This window comes from Malaclemys terrapin, chromosome 13 (genome assembly GCF_027887155.1).
Source record: "Malaclemys terrapin pileata isolate rMalTer1 chromosome 13, rMalTer1.hap1, whole genome shotgun sequence".
Classification (NCBI taxonomy): Eukaryota; Metazoa; Chordata; order Testudines; family Emydidae; genus Malaclemys; species Malaclemys terrapin.
This window is the reverse complement of record NC_071517.1, coordinates 6,737,830-6,759,995: the sequence shown is the minus strand read 5'-3', so window position 1 is coordinate 6,759,995 and position 22,166 is coordinate 6,737,830. Positions and strand designations below refer to the sequence as shown.

Genomic DNA, 22,166 nt, shown 5'->3' with positions numbered 1-22,166 from the left:
TCAGAAATAAAAGCCCCCGCTCCACCACAACATGATTATTCCTCCCCCCCCCCCGCACCACGTACCGGTTATGGCACCCCAATTCCTCCAGGCCACTTACCAATTATTCCCCGCACAGAAAATGCCCGAGCCCCTCATGCTGATTATCCCCCCAAATACCCCAGTGCCACGTGTTGATTGTAGCCCCCAAAATATGCACCACGGACCCTGGCCCCCCTGCCTATAATGTTTTCTTGGTACCTCAGGTCAGGAAATTAAACCCAAACATGCATTAGAGACAAGTAAGGGTCCCACCAACTTTCCCACCACGGCATTAAATGTGCATCTTTCCCCTGGCCCATAAAGTCTAGTGGTTTCACTTCAATGACACGCTTCGTCGGTTAGCTTTGATTTTACAGAAATAAGCGGCCAGATCCTCAAGAGATATACACTGGCACACATCCAGGAGAGTCTCTGTTTACAGCAGCTGGGGGTGTGGCTCTATTGACTTCAATGGAGCGACCAGCTGAGGATCTGACCCCATTGATTTCAAGGGAGCTATGCCAAGTAACATCCGTGGGGATCTGGCCCCATTGTCTTCAGTGGATATGCACTAGCGAGGATTCAGCCCAAGGTTGTTTTAAAGAAAGAACCCTCCAGGGACAAAGTACGTTTCTGTATTATCCGCCTTTTTTCCATAGTATTTCCTCCCACTTACTCCCAAACCTAACCAAAAATGCACCAGTTACTGTTTACATCTGGCCAGTGGCGTTAAATGATGGTGAACAAACGAGAAAGACTGCTCCAGACTCTGGGTACTGGAGACAGGCTGATGGAAATTCTACATAATTGCTATTTGCATTGCCTCCACTACGTATACTTTGGGGAGGTGGGGGGAATGTGTGCAGAGCAGAGAGAGAGGCAAGTCTTGTAGTTAAAAGTTAGTCTGAAAGGCTAATAACAGGTTGCATGTAGCTTTTGCATTTCCAAGGGATTGTCATAAATTACATTCACAAAAAAGAAGCTGGTGTTTGAAAAGCATAGCCCATGTGCTGCTTGTAATTCACTTGCAGTGCCAGCCCTGCCCTGCAGTAGTCGCCATTCTAGACACTGACTTCTCCTCACACAGGCATTGTCGAAAGAGTCCAGCGATCTCAATTTTGGCACCTAAAGCAAGTGGTCTGATTTTCAGCTTTTTCCACTGAGAGCAAATGAGTGCTGAACCCTTTTCAAAATTCAGCCCTTGATGCATATAGTAACGTTCTGACCATAACATATTTTCCTTAGATTGTGAGCTTTTTGGACTGTGCTTTTTGAGCTGCGGCCTTGCTGTAAATAAATAAGGACATGTAATAATGCATGCAACTCGGTGCACATGAATAGTCCTATTGGGCCTACCCACGTGAGTAAAGATACTTACATGCATAAATATTGGAACGATGAGGACCTTACATCATCTACTCTTCAGGCAGGGACTCTGTCTTTGTATGTACTGGGACAAAGCACTGTGAGTGAACCTGTTTGCGGCCTCTGGGCGGAATCATAATCTAAAAAATAACAAGAAAAATCTGATTGCAAAGTTTTTTCATGCCATCGAGGACAAAAACACCAGTTGCCTTGTTTTGGCCAGGCAGAGGGAAGTTTTCCCTGTTTTTTGTTCATTCCGTTTAAAAAAATCTGAAATATGTGTTCTGTGTTCCTTAGAGGGGGACACGAAAAGTTTTTCAGTACACTAAAACTAGAGATGAGCTGCAGCCATAAAGTTGGGACTGGACCTTCCACTTAGGACAGGGGTGTTCTGGTTCTGCCTTTCCCCCCAAAATAAACACATCTGAGTAAGGGGGGAAAGGAATTAGTGCAGCCTATAATGTGGGACTCCGGTGACATGAGTTCTAATCCCAGCTGGATTGCGGGGTGACCTTAGATGAGTCCCTGTACCTTAGTTTCCCCTTCTGCAAAACGAGGGTAGTGATTTACTTAACCTCCCTTTATAAAGTGTGTTGAGACCTCCTGATGAAGTGTCATGCAAGAGCTAACCTCGGGGAGAGGAGACGGATTGAATGAGGAATACAGGTTTGGGGTCCAATCGCTAATTGAAGCCTTTTGTATAAAGTTTAAAAAAAACCCCATTCTGTGTCTGGTTAATATTTCACATATGGGGAGAGAGAGATGTGAACACAGCTTAAACCAGAGTTCGGTTGATGTGCCAGTTACATTACAATCCGATATTGTTTAAGTAGGATGCAGCCTGAAAACAGGCATTTGGATAATTAAAACGGGCCAATTTTCTCCTAAAATGAAGTTTTTTTGGAGGGGGAAGTTAAGGGTTTTTTTTGTTTTTTTTTTTATACCGCAGAAAAATGTCACAACCCTCCGGTACTAAAGTTGACCAGAAAAATAAAAGCAATAGACTGTTGGTTGGCATGGTCTAAGGAGGGAAGAGTTCAAGAACAACTGATACCTATCTCGCTGGCGGCTGGTTACAAAGCAGAGACAGAGCGAATGGGGGGAGGAAGGCGGATTGAGCATGGAAAGGGTTACAGGCCGGGCGCAAAGCTGCGAGCAGCCGTGGTGAAGGGGGGTTGCCTGTCCCTTTAAGGCTCCGGCAGCTCTGGGAGAATTGCAGGGATAATACGATTGGGGCGGCAGGATCACTTACTTCTGACGTTCCAAGGCCTGGGGGAGTTGGCTGGAGATTGTTTCCCTTTGATAAGGTCCTGGCAACTTAGTAACAACTCAAGAGATGAAAAAAAAAAATTCCAAGTCTGAAAGCTTTCATTAAAAAAAAAAAAAGCAACATAATAAAAAATCCTCCTTTGAAAAAGAATTAGCTCCAGCTGTGTGCCAGGCTGCCACGGGAGTGTCTGGCGCGATGGTGCAACAGGAAACTGAGGCGTGTATGGGATGGGTTTTTTTTTTTTTTGGTGGTGGTGGGGGGGTGTTGCAGAAAGGCGCTTATCTCCCTTGCAGGACCGTTCTCTCGGTTCTTCACTTTGATGTGCACAGTTAAACCCACAGCTCAGTGTTTGTTGGAATAGCCTGGAGGACATTTGGTGCATGGAATGACTGCTTGAAACAGGACCTGAGTTGAAAGAAAGGGGGGGTAGGGGGTCAGGAGAAGCAGGGAGGGATCAGCTCTTTTGTATTTTTTTAAAGGGGGGGTGGTGGTTGGTAGAAGGAGAGGATCACCCTGAACTCTTTTGCTTTTACTCATACATTCCCTGCAGCCGCTTTCGTCCAATGCTCTCAGATGCTATTGCAAAGCCAGAGAGGAGGAGGAAGAAGAAGAAAATATAGGGGGGGCAATCGGGGCAACATTGCGGATACTTTTGGTGGGAAAGGGCCGGGGGGCGGGAGGGGGGTTGTTTTAAGGAGGAACGGAGCGGCGGCGGTGCGGAGAAAACTACTGAGATCCATGGTAAGTTGCAAAAGAATGTATGTGTGATCCTAGCGCTGCCCCCCCGCGCTTTTCTCCCTCTCCGGGGCGCTTTGATGTGCTCTTCGCTGGGGCTTTGAAGTTTTAAGGAAAGCTATTTATGTGCTAGCTATGGGCAAGCAGGGCTGGGCTGACACCGGAGTGGGGGTTTATTTTATTTTTGAATTATGTTGCAAAAATCCGAGCTCTCGGTGCCTTTTTTTTTATTTTATTTTCTGCAAGAGGGGAAGCTTTTATTTTATGGGCATGGTGGGGAAAGAGAGGCAGACATAGCAGGATGCATTTTTGTTAAAGGTGGATGTGGTGAGAATGAGATTTCTCTCCTCTCTTTCTCCCCCCACCCCTTCTCCTCCTCCATACCCCTCCCACACCCCTCAGCACCCCCTGTGAACTCCAAAGAGGCGCTGCACGCTTAGTTAGGGGTCAGTTGTTGCACAGGACTCGGAGGAAGCAAGTAGTTTAGGACTCTCCCTCTCTCTCTCTCTTTCTCTAAGATCTCTTTCCAACCTCTCATTTCTCTGCCCGTCGCCATTTCTGGAGCAGGTTTTTTTTATTATTATTTGGCAGGATTGTCCTTTGAGGGCTTGGCGCCTCCTGGATTGTTTCTTCCCTTCTTTAGTTTTTATTTTTATTTTTGGAGGGTCTCTTTTTTTTCTTTTCTTTTTTGTTTGCAGGAGGGGTGGTTGGGTGTATTTATTTTTGCTCTAAGGTGGGGAGCAGGGGCTGAGCTTGGAGGAGATGAGAGCCCAGGCACGGGATGCCTCCAGCAATCAGGTACATTATAGATAAGGGGGAGGCACTTTCTCTCTCTCTCTCTCTCTTCCTTTTCTGCAAACGGGACTCGATATTGTGAGACTGATGATAATAGGGGTGACACTGCTTGTTTATGTGTGTGTGAATTTCTGCTTGGGTTTGTGCAGCAAAGAAAAAAGCCAGGAACTCAGTTCACGCTTTCTGATTAGTTTGAGAGCCTTTCACATGCTTATTAAACCAGCTTTTTATTGGATGGAAGCAGGTTTTATTAAAACTGTAGAGAAGCTTTTAAAAATCATTCTGCACCGTAGTGAGTGTTTACTTTTTATTGATTTTTTTTTAAACCTATAGCAAGATTTAGTTAGTTTCACATTTACCTTCTAATGATGGAAACTTGTTCTAATAAAAAAAAGTCACTAGTGAGTCAGCCTTTGGAGGCAAATGGGTTGGTGATTTCTTTTTCTTCTCTCCTTCAAACTTTTAACAAGTGCATGTGCTTAACTTAACCAAATCCATGGCAGTTTTTTTTTATTTTGAAGGCTGTAGTTAACTTCTAAAATGAGTCAGAACTGTTTTTAAAATGAAACATTGTAGTGATTCCGCCCCCCCCCCAAAAAAAAAGTCTTTCTGAACGTGCCGTTCCAAAACAGCATTCAGCATTGTGCTAGTAGGGCTTCTGGTGATCATAATCTAAATTTTTAAGGAGTGAGAGGAGAGGGGGGTAAAATGGAAACCAGATGCCGAGAAAGGCACGTCTTGTTCCCTGCCTTGAGTTATCTACAAAAAAAGAGGCAAAATTGGGGGGGGGGGGGAGTTGTGTGTGCGTGCGCAAAACTGGTTTACCCTGCAAACAGCAGGACAGAGCCAAGTTTGTGTGCCTGATGCTATCACTGAGAGGGGAGAAGGTTACCTGTATTTTTGTAAAGAGGGGTGTCTTCACTGGAGACGGGTTTGGTAGGTTGTGATTATATATGCAGTGTAAATGAAGGGTTAATTCTTTTTCTTTCCAGCCCCCCCCCCACACCCCCCAAGTTAAAAGTGCGCCGGGAGTTCAGAAAAGCATATCTGATACTTTTGATTAACACTGCAGATAGCTGTGCGTTGCTTTTTTTTTTTTTTTTTTGAATGTGAAGAGTTGAAAAGCCTGTTTACTTTTTGTCTTTGATGTTGGGTGGATCTGGTTTTGATTAGATCAATACTCTTTTCTTTTCTTTTTTTTCCAGAGAGGAGGCTCAGAGGATCTCCTGCTGACTTGAGAGAGAGAGGCGCACATACACACACACACACACACACACACACACACAGAGGTAGATTACTGAGGAATTTAAGGGGGGGCGGAAAAACCCTACCAGAAGAACTCGTGGAGCCATGAGTAGTGCTGTGTTGCTGACTCACCTTCCAGACCCCAGCAGCAACTTCAGGGAAGACGCCCCCCGCCCCCCTGTGCCAGGCGAGGAAGGAGAGACACCATGCCAACAGCCTGTAAGCTCGTTTGTCATGAAAAGCCAAAGCTTCAAGGCCATGTCAATTTCTTCCAACCCAAGGAGGAATGAGGATGGTCTTGGCGAGCCGGAAGGCAGTGCATCTCCAGACTCCCCTCTGGCAAGATGGACCAAATCTCTGCATTCCTTGTTGGGGGATCAAGATGGTGCCTATCTTTTTCGGACCTTCCTGGAAAGAGAGAAATGTGTGGATACCTTAGACTTCTGGTTTGCCTGCAATGGCTTCAGGCAGATGGACCTTAAGGATACCAAAACTTTAAGAGTAGCCAAAGCTATATACAAAAGGTACATTGAGAACAACAGCATTGTCTCCAAGCAGCTCAAGCCTGCCACTAAGACCTATATAAGAGATAGTATCAAGAAGCAGCAGATAGATTCTATAATGTTTGATCAGGCACAGACTGAAATTCAGACTGTGATGGAGGAAAATGCTTACCAGATGTTTTTAACTTCTGATATATACCTCGAATATGTAAGGAGTGGGGGAGAGAATCCTGCTTATATTAACAGTAATGGACTGGGGAGCTTAAAAGTTGTCTGTGGCTATCTCCCAACCTTGAATGAAGAAGAAGAATGGAGCTGTGTGGACTTTAAAAACAAAATCTTGCCTTCTGTAGTTGGGCTATCCAGCAAGACTTTGAGGGTTACAGCAAATGTCAGAGCTACAGAAACGGCTGAGAATGGATACAGGTAAGAAAACTCTATGGAAGAAATGGTCTTTTGTTTTGATTTTAATGACTTTGAGACTATTATTCTTTAAAAGGTTTGAGAAGTGGGTGTTCAGTGTTAGGTAGTTTTAAAACAGAAAGCTAACAACATAAGCCCCCCTCCCCGGGTTTTGAAAATAGTCCAGAAATCCTATTAGTTAAGCATGCCATTGGTAGATTCAACGCAGATGCTTATCTCAACCTTAAATATTCAGGTATTTATTTTGTTTTTTTGTTGTTGCTCTTTTCTGAATAGAAGAAACACTGTATTGTGCTGTTAAAGCTTATTGGCTCTTCCAGTTCTTATACACCAAAAACTTCATAGCAACTACATGCATTAATTATTGCAGCAACTTTCAAACATATTCCATGTAACGGTAAAGAGCATCTATATAGGCATATGAAAAATGAAACATTAGTTCACCAACTTCACCACTAACCGGTGCTTAAATTGGTTGGTTACATGGAATGCAGTTGTGTAATAATGGAGCAGGAAATGTATGCACTTACTACATAATAAAATACATGTAAAGTTCATATGTGTAATATAAAATCTCTCTCTCTCATCACATTCATTATTGGTATCATGTCAAAGCCATTCCAGATGGCTTTGAGTCAGTGTATACAAGAGCATAAGATCTTAGCATCATGTATTTAGGGTTATAGTAGGTCTGGTATTCTCTTATTGGCAGTGTGCTTGAAGTTAAACTTATTAAAAGTTGGATCTATGTCTTAATGCCAAGTTCAGAGTGTGTAGTGTCTGTTATGCGATACCAGAGGCAAAGTCTTAATTATGCACTTGGGCAGAGAGATTTCTGTGATACTGAGCCCTTCATTTTGCTGTATGCTTTGTTGAAAAGGTGGACTGAGGGGGCAAGTAGCCCCTTACAAAATGACCATGATCATATTCCAAATGAGTAAAATTGTCTTCTGAAAACTTATTTTCCCTCCCCAGCCCCTTGTCCCTTCTCCTGCCAGCCTTTCCATTAATGTGAATTGTTGAATAAAGATCGGGGGCAAAGTGATCTGTTTTCAGTTGTATGCTCTGTCTGCTAGTACAGATGCAAGGAGTTTGTTTTTCAGTGTGGTGAGTGTTTGACATCTGGTTTACAGGAATTTTGAGAACAGTTTCTGTGATTCATGGACATCAAAGGGCTTCAGGCTTCTATTTCAGTTGTATTCTGCCTCTTAGAGGAGGGTGATTGTAGTGCATCTCTCTGTTCCTTTCCTGCCCTTCAGAGAGGCTGCAGCAGCGTGGCTGTGGTGATCAAAGTGGATCCAGGGACTGTGGGGTTAATTCTTCTCTTACACCTGTGTAAATTTGTTAGTCTCTAAGGTGCCACCAGTACTCCAGTTCTTTTTGTAAATTTGGAGTGACTCCTCTGACATCTATGGTTACTCTCCATCTTACATCGGTTTGACTGGGAGCAGTATTTGGCCCCTTGTCTCTTCTTGAGACCAGCTTTTTAAGTGAAGAGGGAAGGGGCTATAATGCTCTTCCATTCAAGGGAGTTTGCCTGTCTCAGGGCCTAACTGGCAGCCAATCTGTGGGGACTTACAAGTGCTGTGAGCCTCACCCTCTTGCAGGAGTGTCCTAGCTCAACAGTCTACTGTTCTCTAGTATTAAACAGTGCTGAGTTGTGATGTTCTGTTATCTTTTGGTCTTCATTGGAATTCAACAGAGGGTCCTGTGGCACCGTTAGTCTTAAAAGTGCCACAGGACCGTCTGTTGCTTTTTACAGATTCAGACTAACACGGCTACCCCTCTGATAATTGGAATTCAGTGCCCAGTTGGGAATGGATTTTACATTCTACCAGTTGCTTCTGGCTCAAGAGAACTTTTTCACAACCATGACTAGTGTTGCCTTCCTGGCCAGGAGTACTGATGGCCATCATGCCTTGAGATTGCAGCTCTTTCAAGTGAAGCATTTTTTTTTTTTTTTTTTTGCGCTACTTAGATGTCAGATCTGCCCCCAGGAGGTCAGGTGGTGCTATCTGCTTTGATCACCTTCTCTTGCATTTTCAATAGCTTTTTGAATCAAGATCTCTTGACTCCATGGAGAATGCAGAGAGGGAGGTCAAGCTGAGATTCTTCCCAATCCAAAGGCCAGGAAACCGGTTTCCCTCCCCCTCTCCAAGTTATCCTTGTTCAAAGGTGTGTGCGCCCGCCAGCTGGTAGCTAAGGGGTGCATGGATGAGTTGTGTATCACTATTCACTGCATTTAGGAGTGGAGCTTGATAAAGAAGAGTTTTCACTGAGTGGTGGCCAAACCACACCTCCATCCTGGCATGTGTACGATTCAAAGCACTACACAGACGAACTGCCTACATCTGCCACTGTCTCCTAATAAATTTCAATTTAAGTATAAATAATAAGACAAAACATAGGATTAGAGACTGGAGGGAGGGGAAAAAAGGGAATTTGGTGTGTATTAAGTATTAGTTAGATATGTGGGCTCCTGATGTATAATAAATACTTTGAGTTTGTTTCAGATTTCCCCCTCCCCTGAAACACTTCTTTTTTAAAGTATTAGGTGTGTGTCTGATGGTTTTTGTGAGACTGCTACCCTCAAACCATTGAGTTTATGTTGGACCCAGGAATGTAAGATGGAATCTGACCATTATTTATATTTGGTTCTGAATTTATCATGCCTATGTTTTATGTACATGGAACTTTAGAGTGCTGCCTTTATAATATATTTTTATTCAATCCAAGGTGGACTCATCTGCCTCCCATTATGTTCTCTGTTCTAACATCTCTGAGACTGGCCTTGCTTTAAATAAGTTGGGGCTAGCAGATGGCCCTCTGCTGGCTCAAAGTGCTTCCTGTCCTTTGAAAGAACTCGCTGATGGAGCTCATTTTGTGTGAAGTTATTGGAACCAAGTTTGGCTTCAATTATCAAAGTAAATGATGCCATTGTAAAGCTATGCTTGAAGCAGTGTCCCACAGTTAGAGCATGGAAGCTGTGATTAACACCATTTTGCTAATACATATATTTTTAAGGGTTTTTTTTTTTTTTTACCCCTGTTGTGCAGTGATGTTTGTGTCTCAGTAAAATATTTAGTAAGCTTCAGTCTTGCCTTGAAAAAACGCTGCTTGAGGATTTATTTCTCAGTGTATAAGTCTTCGGTTTAAACTGCCAGACTGATTTTTTATTTCAGAGAGCCATAGGTTGACTGTGTGTGCGCTCACCAAAAATCAGGGGTGCTGGAACAGTGTGTATAGTGGGGGTGCTGAGAGCCATTAAACCAAACTGTAAACCCTGTATATGATGGAAACCACTGCAATCCACCCCTAGTTCCACCACCCATGCCAAAAATCTCCTAAATTGCATTGTTATAACAGGGGATCCAGAAAAGAGCCCCATAAATTCTAGTTGCATTGTAATCCCTCTGATTTTTTTTACCCATTGCTTAACATAATGTATAGAGAGCTACATGCTGTGTCATCTCATCAAGATAAGAGATAAGAATAGACTGAGAAACATCAGTCGTTCTCCTTGACGCTCCAGAGCAACTGCTACCTGACAGCTGAAAACACTTTGCATATTGAGTTTGAAGATTTTTGTGTATGTGCAGAATCTGCATCAGAGAACTCCACTTTCCATAGGAATTTAAGATCCTAGAAGGCAATGTGCTGCATTACTGGAGTGTGGTCAAGTTTTTAAAAAGTTCATCGTAAAAAAAACAGCCCTAATCAGTTTTCTTGAAGTATGTGGGAATTTCTATGTGGGGCGATTCTGAATCTTTTTCTGCCCCCCCCCCCCTTTTTTTTTAATAAGATGATTAAAGACAAAGTAAAAGTATGTGTGTTTTTAAGTTAACCAAGTTCTGAAAGGTGACATTCTTAATTATAACTTGCACAGTGGTTCAGTATCTCTGGTGGGGGAGGCGGGGTCGATTTTGGAGTACAGTACTCATCAGTGAGTTAAACTTGATTCACATAGGGTAGATTAAAAGCTGAATTTAGAGAGATGAAGGTATTTTACACACACTGAACCATCTTTCTATTAAGTGATTAGATAGCTCTACTGATTTGTTTAATAGGGTTGCAGCATAAACTATCAAATGATTAATTGCTTCTGTATTAGCATGATTAAATAGCACCACTGAACATGAAATAAAAGGACGGTACTTAAGACTCACTTAAAAGCAGGATTGCTTCAGTACATATGGTGAACATCTTGAAACCGAATACTTTACAATAATAAGCCTAATGGGTCTGGGTTTTGTAGAAGCAAGACATTAAACAGTTTCCAGTAGAGTGATAAAAAGTAGAGGCTTCAGCCTTTCTGTGAGCTACCAAAAACTAGCAGTGGCCTAAAGAATGTCATTGGAACCTTACAAGCTGACTTGTATTAGCAAGAGGGTTGTATTATTTTAAAAGGACACCTTTTTTTGGGTAACTTGGCTTTCATCAGCATGTGGAATTAATTTATCTTTTAAGACTTGACTTCTTTCCTGTGGCATTCCTTACTATCATCTATTTTTTTTTTCACTAAAAAAAAAGTCTTGATCTTCCCATTGAAATGACTTAGCATGCTTTGGAAAAGAATGTAATCCCAGCTGTGCTTAAATACCTGACTCTTTGCAACAAGGCCTCCTGCAAAGTTCAAGCCTGAAACTGGGGCCTAGAACTTCAGTCATGCTATTTGCAGTAGGGCTCTCATACCAAAGAGGCCCATCTTCTCCCCGCCCCCGCTTAAGCCTTTGCGAAGGCTCATGGTTTTCCCCTTGCTAGTGAAACAGAGGAATGCATCACAGCAGGGGAGTAGGGAAAACTTGTTGTTTGTGAGAGAACTGAATTAAGACCACTGAAGAGGTCGAAAGTGGGTAACTGGGGCAAATGAAACAAAGGGACTGGAGATACTAGCAGGAGGGGAAGTGCCACTTTCCATTAAGGCAGCTGTGCTGCTCACTTAAATCAAGCTGGCCTCATCCAATCCCAGAAGCGTTGGGGTGGGGAGTTTGAAAGACCATTTAAAAACCTGCAGAGCATGCTATCCTGTTCCTGAGGCCCCAAGTGCTGTGTAAGTGACCCTAATTATTAAAATCAGCAGACCTTATCAGATAATGAGGTTCTACTTTGAGACACAGACTCAAAAGCTTAACAGCCAAGACCTGCATTTATATATAAACAAATATACCTCTGAAAACCCCTAGGCACAGACCACTTACCACAGATTGAAAGATTTGTAAATGAATTTACCCTCTTAAAACTTGGAATCATTTTGACCTAAACATTGTCCAGTGGTTAGGTGGTCAGGGCATCTGGGTTCTCTCCCTCGCCCTGCAATACTGTGACATGTTAAGTCAGACTTTACAGAAGTGTCTGCTAATTCTTGATTTCTCCGTTCTTGGATACTCAACTTGAGACACCTAAGGCTGTTTTTTCATCCCTTCCCTAAAGTGCATTGATCTTAATCGGCACTGAGCACTCAGAACTCCTAGGCACCTTGAGGTGTCACTAAAAGTTAAAGTACTCTTGAAAACTGGCTTTGTAGTTTCCCTCTTTGTAAAGGGGGCACCAGGGCACTCACCTTTGTAAAAGCAGTTTGAGATCATATTGTTAAACTGGCTTGTATAAATGCTTATTATTTATTAGTAATTCTAAAGCTTGTCTGATGTCAATGGTTGCAGTCAGTCATCTATGTGCCTGAAAGGAAAGGTGGTAACATTTTCAAAAGCGCCTAAATCCTATTTTCAGAAGAGACTTAGGTATTAGCTCAAGACCTAATGACTTTCCGTGCACTAAGGGCTAGATTTTTAAAGGTATTTAGGTGCTTCTGAGATTTTCAGAAGCACTCTTTTGAAAATCCCAGTAGGTGCCTAACTATATCTTTAGGCACCTCAATACCGTTAAAAATCAGGCCTCAAATCACTTTTGAAAATGGGATGTTGGGTATGTCTACACAGCAATAAAAGACCTGCAGCATGGCTGAGGCTGGCCTGGGTCCGCTGATTCAGGCTTGTGGGGCTTCAGAGCTAAAAACTGCAGTGTAGACGCGCAGCATGAAGCCCAGGCTCTGAAACTCTACAAGGGGGTTGGTGTCTCAGAGCTTGTGCTACAGCCCAAGTCTGAATGTCTACTCTGCTATTTTTATCCCTGCAGCCTAAGCCCCTGAGACTCAGTGCTGGGGCTTTTTACTGCAGTGTAGACCTATTCTTCGAGTCCCAAATCCCTTAGGTGCGTTTGAAAATCTTCTCCAGAGTGCTCAGCCACCAGGTTGATGTTAGTGTTTATGTAGAGAATGGTTGGTGACTGTGTAGTTCTGGGCCCGTCTTAACTCTGTGTTCGCTGTCAAGATAAACTTCTTGTGGACTAGAAGCATTCTGAGTGTCTATTGGACGTAAAACAGCGGAGGGATAGTTTTTTTTAAAGACACTCATTGTGTCTTACGTACACACCTACCATGAGCGTGACACTAACCTGTGCTTTTTTCAGATGTCAAAATAACGCGACCACTATTTTGCTTGTCCCTAGGTCATTCAAGAGGAACGATCCTATTAACCCATACCATGTGAATTCTGGCTATGTTTTTGCCCCAGCAACTAGCGCAAATGATAGCGAAATATCTAGTGATGCCCTGACTGATGATTCCATGTCAATGACGGACAGTAGCGTGTAAGTATTCCACTTTAGCAAAGTCCTTTGGCATTTACCTCTTGAAAACTACCTGTGCTGATGTACCACAATGACTTGCCAGCATGACTGTTCTATCATTTTAATACTGCTTCCACTTTTTCCATTGGACGAAATCACTGGAAGGCATCTTAAGCCATCCAGAAGTATTGCTATTTACTCAAATGTCACAGAAATTGGCTGCAGTAACCATGGTGGGTGGTTCTTCCCTTTTTGTTTTTGTTTTTTGCCACTTTGCAACAATTCTCATTTTAATCCTCAACTGAGCAAATGTGTGTTCTCCCATATGCTGAAAGAATAAAATAGAAACACTGCTACTAACACATGAAATGTATTTATAGTTCATCACGCCTTTTTATTTGAAGGCCAAGCCTCCAATAGTATTTGATTTATCATTTGAAAAAACACACACAACTTTCTACAGGAATTGCTTTCTGTAATTCGGGTTCACCAGTAATGTCAGAATCAACACTAACAGGGTTACTGACCTGAAGGGACAATAGCTGCAGATGACGATCTTTCAGAGAATTGTTTGAATGGAGCTTTATGGATTAAAATGTCAAGAGTCTTAAGAGCCTGTGGAGGAGAGGAAGGATGGGCCTGTGGTTGAAGACCAAGCTTGAGAATCATGAGGTCTGGGCTCTGCCACAGATGGCTGCATAACCTTGGGCAAGTTGCTTAACTTTTAAAATGGGGATAATGACACTTTTTTTTCCTTCCTCCTGGGGGTGTACTGAGACTTAATTCATTAATATCTGGAAAGCACTTTGAGATCATTTGATGAAAGGAAGTATAATTAAGTGCAGGTCATGCCACTGAAATGGACCCAGTCCTTTGGAAAAGGTGTTTGTTAAATAAAGTAGTGTGTTCAAGGCCTTAATCTCATAACTGCAACTCCTTCAATGTCTCTGTTGGATGTGTATAGTGTATAGTTTTTCCCCCCCCTAAAGATCTGCTTGCTGGCTTTTTAAAGTCACCAGTCTGCTGCCTGATGATGTACACACGCTTTAATGGAAAACAGAGCACGTTTTTTTTACAAAACATCCTCGATGTACAGATGCGTTTATTTTATTTTTTTTAAAATGCACATGTGTGTTTTGAACTGATATTATGGAAAAAATAGCTTGTTGTCCCACTGGATTCGCTTATTGAACAATATTGGCATTAAATAAAAGAGCTGAATCATAGGGTGACTTCTTTATTTCTTCTTACTGGCTCTAGTTGTATGTGATCATGTGTCAACAGAGCATTCATTGGGTTAGTCATTTCTGGACCAATGTAGGGTCACTTGGGATTCACAGGGCTAGGATTAGACCCTCTCTTCACAGCAATGCCAATTGTAGGCCTTATACAGATGAGAGCACTGAGTGAGAAATAAAGTGCATGGTGGATGAAAGGCTTAACTGAATCGCTTTCAGCCTATTGTTAGTCTAGGGGAGCTTAGAGGGGATAAGAGGGTAGCAGGCCGCTTTGAAATTTACTTGAACAAGTGAATAGGAGCTCCCCATAAAGCAGTGCATGAAAGGAGCCTGGCTGTTTTTTCCTGCCGTAACAATAGCCAGTGCAGACTGAGAGGAGCTTGGGGAAGCTTGGCTGATTAAACTGCTAGGAGCTTCAAGTTTTTTTTTTTTTTTTTTTTTTTTTGGGGGGGGGGGAGAGGGACGGGACAGGGAAGAAATGAGAGAAGAGAGGGCATGTGTGGATTTCAATAGAATGCAGGTTTACATAGTGTTAAGAGACAAACCTAGAAAAGTAATAGTTCCTGCTATAAACTGAGCCAGTCCCTGAATCTTTGAAAGTGCAGGACTCCCTCTAGCCAGACTTACTCCACGGGGGGTGGGAATGGCCCAACTACTGGAAGTGGTGGTGTGTGTGAGGTGTTTTATTTTTCGTGTGTGCGCGCGCGTGTGCGTGCAGGATGGTAGAACAACTAAACTTGCAAAATTACCATAGCTAAGGCCTGATTTAAGTAAAACTGCCTCTACAGAAACGTCAGCAGCTATTGCCAATATTGTAATGCAACGTGCATAAAATGTCTGGGATTAGTTTTCTTCTCTGCCTTGGATTATGTAGAAAATGGACTTTGCGAGAGATTCTGAGAACTTTCTAAAAAGTTCTGCTGCGTGGATTCCCACCGTTGTCACAAGCTGTGTCCTGGTGTTTTCTTGCTGCAAGTGTGCAGCACGCCAGCTTTCACACAAGGCTTTTACTATTAAACCAGTGTAAATGCAAATCAGCTCCTAGTGGAGTTACTCCCTGTTCATACTGATGTAAACTGAAGAGCAGAATTTGTCCCATAAAGCCTATGTCAGTCATACCAGTAAAGTGAGGTATGAATTTTATTAAAAAATCTAATGAATTGCAGCTATAGGTAAAATTGCCAAACAATACACACCCTGTGTGTGTGTGTGTGTGTGTGTGTGTGTGTGTGTGTGTTCGTTTTTTAAATGTCAAGTATAAATTTAATTTTGTAATAGCCATGAAGCATCATGCAAATTTCCCTTTCTTGATTGGGGGAGAGGGAAGAGGAAAGGGGATTTTTTTTTTTATTTGCTTATATCTTATTTATGGATTTACTTTGGACACAGGGGAATGCTGCTGAGCGAACTTCAAATATTACCTTATCTTACAAACCAGGCTTTTGATGTTGGCAAGATCAGAGGCTTGTTTCAGAGCCGTTGCCAAATGAAGATGGGAGTGAATGCATATGCGCATGAGTCTGATATTTCAAAGCAGCAGTAAAACTACATTCAGGTTAGGTCAGGCACATCTGAGTCAAAAGGCTAAGATAATTGGCTCAGTTTAAATGGCAGCTGACTGGAAAGAAGATTTCAAACTAGTGTTTCCCCCAGAAAGAGGTTGGCTTAGCACCAGACTGGGTAGCTGAAATGTTTATAATTAAACTATACTGTTTAGTGCCTAAACTCTGTAGCTCTTCAGCCCACAGCTTTTAGTAGCCAAGAAATGTGAGTGCATATGTTTACTGCTGGAGAAAGAGAAGAAGGTTATATTGAAATGACCTATTTGAGGAACTCTGTTTTTAAAAACAAAACACAACACCCCCTCTTCGCTCCAAATAGTAATCCTGTGCTATGCTCTATAACATCTGGCAAAGCCTAACCCTTTACAATAAAAGGCACTTTCTAGTTGTCACTGTGGCCTATACACATTTCAGCTTCAGATTTTTCTGTAATATCTTTTTCTTATTGCACCCAGGCTGGCTGTAAACTCCCAACTCCAGCTGCATGTCTTGTCTGTAATAAGTGATTGCCCATTCTTGTTTCCCCCTTAAACCTGGCATCATCCCCTGTTCCTCATTTTATGTGGAAGGCCTACATTTAAAAAGCAGACATCAAACCAACTACAAAATTGTCTCTTCCTTCTTTAGAAGGCCTGATTCTCCCAAGGCTACTAAGTAACCTTCCCATCTCCGTGAAATGTCTTTCTTTTTTAAAAACTGTATCTTGTTACAAGCTGTATGAGCAGGAGCTGATCCTGACTCGTGTAACTGCATTGAAGAGAGAATCGGGGCCCCCTTCTCGCTAGCCCATGTTGGTGTCATCTTTTCCATACCTTTTCTGCAGTTATCTATGACATATACACCCCACGCCCCACCCCTTTGTTGTCTTCCACCTGCAGCTATCTCATTGCGGCTCTGAATAAGCCTGACCATGGCTGGAGAGGTGTTCGTATGCTTGTTTCCAAGCCAGTGTTGTCAGTTGTCCGACAGCTGCCTGGGCTGCTCTTAAAGAACAAACGTACCATGCTTGGAAAATCCTGGCTGCTTATTGACTGAAAATGGTGCTGACTCAAAATTCTTACATGACACGAAAGTGATTAACTTTAAACCAACCCAAACCAGGCACGTCTAAATGGAGATGGAAGTTCTGTCCTACGGTCACTTTTTGCGGCTGATAGGGCAGAGATGCCTTTTTACTATGAGGCAAATCATCCCGGTTTGGTAGGAGCTACATCCCCGTGGGAAGCACTGCAACTCTGTAAATTCCAGCTTGCTTTCCATTACTGCCCCCATGGCTGGTGCTGAAGGTCTGGCCTCTAAAGGCTGTCGTCCCCAAAGCTGGAGCACGGAGTGTTTTGGAGGGATCCGTCGGACGTGGAAGGGACTGGCAGCAGAGTTGTCCTTCTAACCCTCGCCACAGAATGCCATGGCCAAGATAAGCAGGACTGGGGTGAGCTGTTCAGGTTGTATATTTCTGCTGATTTTGGAGGGGAGCAATGCTATAGACAGTGGTTCTGTTCCCTCCCTCAGCTATCCCCTCTCAGTTCCTGGAGCCCTGAATGCGTGGGCTTCAGGCAGGGATGTTGCAGGACAGGCTTATCTCCTACCTCACCCCACCTCTCCTCCATCCATGCTGTTGCATTTTGGTTAGTGTTTGTGCAGGCTTCAGTGTGTGTGTTATGTACAGTACTAGCCCAGGCAGGTGGATACTTGACATAACATGGAATTTCTGTCAAATAATACGAAAGCAGACAGTCTTACTCTGGTGGAAAAGATGCAGGGGGCCTTTAATTCCTCTGTATGGACAGTCTCATTTAAAACATCCTCACCTCGGTAACCCTCCAAGAACAAAATCCCTCTCACCCAATCCGCGTGATGAGCATTGACTTCCTTCCTCCTCTGTCCCCATAACTGCTGCTCAACCTGGCTACAATCCAACCCCTACTCATGTGTTGTTGCGAGGGGCAGGGCCTCCAAGCCAAGTTCAATAGATAATTTCATACTTTTATTGCCCCTTCTTTCATCATGAGCATAAATGTTTAGTGCTTGCGATAATGACTGATAACCCCGGTCGTGGTATGAAACAGTGCAGACAGATGCTATGCGTGATTCTCCAGAGTGTGTTCCCATATGGGGCTCTGTGCAGACCTACCTGAGGCAGAATTGAAGGCAGATTTTCATTAGGAACTGAACTGAGGCACCCTAAACTCACTTTGCTTGTGACATAATCATCACTGGAGACATTGGCTGTCCACTCTGTTAAACATTGCCCCAAACATCTCTTCTCTTGACCAATGCTCTGTTCTGTCTGGATTTTCCAAAGTTTCAAACAATAAACTGGTTTGACCTTTTTCTTCAGTCTTTGCTACTCCGTATCGCTTCTGAATTAGTTGCTTTGTAATGGAAACTTAGAAAGCACTAGGCCAAGACTTTCACAGATGACTAGGGGTTGTGCGCCTCAACATTTGGGTACTCAACTCAAGAAACTACAATGGGGCCTGCTTTCCTTCATGTCCCCCCTAGCCCCTTGGGGGTGGATGCTTGGCACTTTCTGAAAATTTGGCCTCTTCAAATTGTCTCAGGCTGGGCACCCAAACATTGAAGCATGTGCATGGCCTTAGTCCTTTCACTGTTGTGAGAGTGGGAAGTGCCATGCTGCCATAATGGTGGTGGATCTTAAAATGGGATTTGTGTGAGAGAGAGGGAGTGGTGTGAGGGGTTTTTTTTTTGGGGGGGGGGGAAGGAAAATTAGGGGTTGTGTGGGAGGGGAGAGATGGTACAGAAAGGGAGAAGTGCATAATAGTCTTTTCACTGGCTGTGAGTGGAATTTATATTCTACTCTTCTATAGGTCCTTATATCTAAGGACTTCTAAGGACTTTATGTACAGTACTAGCCCAGGCAGGTGGATACTTGACATAACATGGAATTTCTGTCAAATAATACGAAAGCAGACAGTCTTACTCTGGTGGAAAAGATGCAGGGGGCCTTTAATTCCTCTGTATGGACAGTCTCATTTAAAACATCCTCACCTCGGTAACCCTCCAAGAACAAAATCCCTCTCACCCAATCCGCGTGATGAGCGTTGACTTCCTTCCTCCTCTGTCCCCATAACTGCTGCTCAACCTGGCTACAATCCAACCCCTACTCATGTGTTGTTGCGAGGGGCAGGGCCTCCAAGCCAAGTTCAATAGATATTTTCATACTTTTATTGCCCCTTCTTTCATCATGAGCATAAATGTTTAGTGCTTGCCATCTTAAAATGGGATTTGTGTGAGAGAGAGGGAGTGGTGTGAGGGTTTTTTTTTTTGGGGAGGGGAGAAAGGAAAATAGGGGTTGTGTGGGAGGGGAGAGATGGTACAGAAAGGGAGAAGTGCATAATAGTCTTTTCACTGGCTGTGAGTGGAATTTATATTCTACTCTTCTATAGGTCCTTATATCTAAGGACTTCAGAGCATTCTACAAATATTAATACTCAGGTGTTACCTCCCTATCCAACATGGTGCTGTATTATCGCTTAAGGATTTGAGGGGGTGGGGGGTGGAGAGACTGGAGCACAAAGACCATGGTTGTGCCTCAAATTTATGGGAAATCTGAGACTAGTAGTCATGCTTTTCAAACACTGGACTATCCCTGCTCAAAGTTCATTTATTCATGGAGGATAGGTCCATCAATGGCTATTAGCCAGGATGCAAAACCATGCTCTGAAGTGTCCCTAAACTCTTTCCCAAAAGCTGGGAATGGGCGATATGGGATGGATCCCTTGATGATTACTTGTTCTGTTCATTCCCTCGGACGCACTTGGCACTGGCCACTGTCAGAAGACAGGTTACTGGGCTAGATGGACCTTTGGTCTGATCCAGTATGGCTGTTCTTATATTCTTAATACTAATGTGGGTAAATTTTTGCATGACTAGATGACAGCATACCTCATTGCTAGAGAAAAATTATTGCTTCTGCTCTCTTGATGGCAATTTTCATAGCTCTTCTCACTTGGTCTGGGGATTTTTTTTGTTTGATTGCTTTATCCCAATGGGCTGACATAGCCAAGAAGAAGAATGATGTCCCATAGCTTTTGGAGCCTGTGTTCTGTTGCTGCACCTTGTAGTGACTTTACTGGCTTGTGCATGACAACCTCGAAGGCAGAAGAGGCATCTTGGGTCCCACCTAGGGGGGGAGCCCTTTGTGACCAATCATTTTGTTATCTTATCTGCATAGTGTTGGCAATCTATGAAGTGCTTTAGACCTATCAGCCCCCCTACAGTCTATAGTGACATACAGAACAAGTGTAAGGAGTGTGTGAAACCTATTATGGAAGGCCCCAGTCCAGTAAGCTGCTGTGTACGGGCAGAGCCCTGTTGAAGTCAATGGGACTCAGCAGGGATCTATCCACATTCAGATGCCTACACGAAGGGGGACGGAGCTTGCTCTGCAGATCTCGCTCAGCTACTGAACATCCAGGCCTAGTGACTAAGGCTTGGTTTCTTTTTTCAGAGGCATTAAACATCCATAGACTTATTGACTTCAGTTGGAATCCTCAGTGCTCAGGACTTCTGAAAATCAGGACCCTCAGTCTGTTTAGATTATTTCAAAGAACATGGAGGGGGCTTGCTGGGAACAGTAAAATGATTAGATCATTTTGAATTCTGTCTTCTGTTGTGGAAAGTACTTGCAATGGTCCATTGATTTGCAGCATACTAAGTTGAAATAAGTAGGCCTAGGATATCCTGGTTGACTGTGACTTGTCTTTCCGTTTGCAGAGATGGAATCCCTCCTTATAGACTTGGGAGCAAGAAGCAGCTCCAGAGGGAAATGCATCGTAGCGTTAAAGCCAATGGTCAAGTTTCTCTACCTCATTTTCCGGTAAGTCTGATGCAGAGTTCTCTGAAAAATGGCTGGAGAGAAGGCCCTCTAATAATGCTAGACATTGCAACACCTGGAAGAGACTGGGAGAAATCATCGCAGGTTTACAGGGAAGGGAGGAAAATGGCTTCCTTCTCATTAGCTTGTTGCATCCTTTTGTCTCTGAATGCAAAGATTGACAGCTTCAAGAAGAGAAGCGAATAGATGGGTCAGCTCTTCAGCTGGAGTCAATAGAGCTACAGAAACCCAGAGGACCTGGCTTATTATTCTTACTTCCATTGGCTTGAGGTCTTTGGGCTTATTCTGTTATATAATTATTTATATTCTATAAACCCCAAACATCAGCTTAAAACACTCCTGAAAAGTTTGCTTGCATAGGGTTGCTTTGGTCACTGGTTGGGTTCTGTGTAAGGTTTTTAGCCTTTCTCTGGATCGTTGACTAGAGCTCACCTTCTGGGTTCAAGCTGGGAGCACCCCATCTGGTTGATTGTATAGATATGAACATGGCTGCGTGGGTCCTTCCTGTCTAAATCTAACCTTCTCCCTCTCCCCCCTCCACCATGTTCACAGCTTCTGTGCTCTGATGAGGGTTGTGTTTTGCTTTTCCTGTACTGCCCCAAGACTTCAAAAACACAGTTGGCAGTTAATAGGATTTACTAGCTTCTCAGAAGAGAGAGATTGGTAGCCAGTATGTGCCTTCTAACAATAATAATAAAACAACTTCTGCCTTGGTTTTGAGGAAATCCAGTTCTTCTAGTTGTGTTGCTCCTGAAAACTAACTCATTGACTTGTTGATTCAGTGCAGACTTCAGGAAGGTGCTGCTGGTTCTTGCAGTGAATAAACTGTTTACACAGACAAGTAGAAACATATCTTGTCTTGAGATTAATATTCCAAAATTCCTCTTTCTTCTTTTTTAAGCAGCAAGACATTTTAGATACTGTTTCTGGGGGGTGTGTGTGTGGTGGTGGTGGGGGGGGTATGTTGGATTGAATGGGGATTTTATTTTTTGGAAGGGAGGGTGTTCTTCACCCCCTTCTATAAAGAAAGTTCTGTAGCCTGAGCTTGTAAATTAGATTATTTTGTCCCAGGGCGTGCAAATCGACTTTCTCTGTAAGGCAGTGCTTTGATCAGGGACTGAATAGAGCTGGCTTGTGTAAGAGTGACAATTCCAGCAGAGCGGCCTTTTTCTACCCTCACATCATTTCTGGAGCTAAGTGGTTGTCGGAGAGAGGCCCTGCCTCATCTGGTGGGTAGTACGTGGAAGAGTTGGCAGTTCAGCTTTCTGCTTCAAAAAAAAAAAGGTGGGGGGCAGAGGGGAAGCTAGGGGTGAGGGCGAAGAGTGGGGTGTGTTTGGGGGGAGAAGATGACAGGAAGGAGGAGGAAGAACTCTGGTGGGTGGTTTCTCTTTCTTTTCTCCCATGTTTGCTTCTTTTGGCAGAAATTCTCGTTTGCCTTTTTATATTCTGCACTTGATTTGGAGATGTTCCCTTTTTCCCTTGATAGATCTGCTTGAGGCAGCCAAGCTCAGCAGTGTCCCACTACTA

General features: G+C 43.3%; 1 protein-coding gene across 2 annotated transcripts in view; it reads left to right on the top strand.

Moving 5' to 3' along the window:
• Positions 1–3,153: 3,153 nt before the first annotated feature.
• AXIN2 (axin 2) overlaps positions 3,154–22,166 on the top strand; it is a 29,624-nt gene continuing 10,611 nt past the window's right edge. Inside the window, exons 1-4 of one of the 2 annotated variants that reach the window (XM_054048059.1) lie at positions 3,154–3,397; positions 5,392–6,360; positions 12,862–13,002; positions 20,519–20,621. In XM_054048059.1, coding sequence (XP_053904034.1) covers positions 5,537–6,360; positions 12,862–13,002; positions 20,519–20,621 — 1,068 coding nt within the window. In that variant the 5' untranslated portion in view covers positions 3,154–3,397; positions 5,392–5,536. Of the gene's footprint in view, positions 3,398–3,805; positions 4,190–5,391; positions 6,361–12,861; positions 13,003–20,518; positions 20,622–22,166 lie in introns of those variants that run through there. The other variant, XM_054048061.1, reaches the window with a different exon arrangement.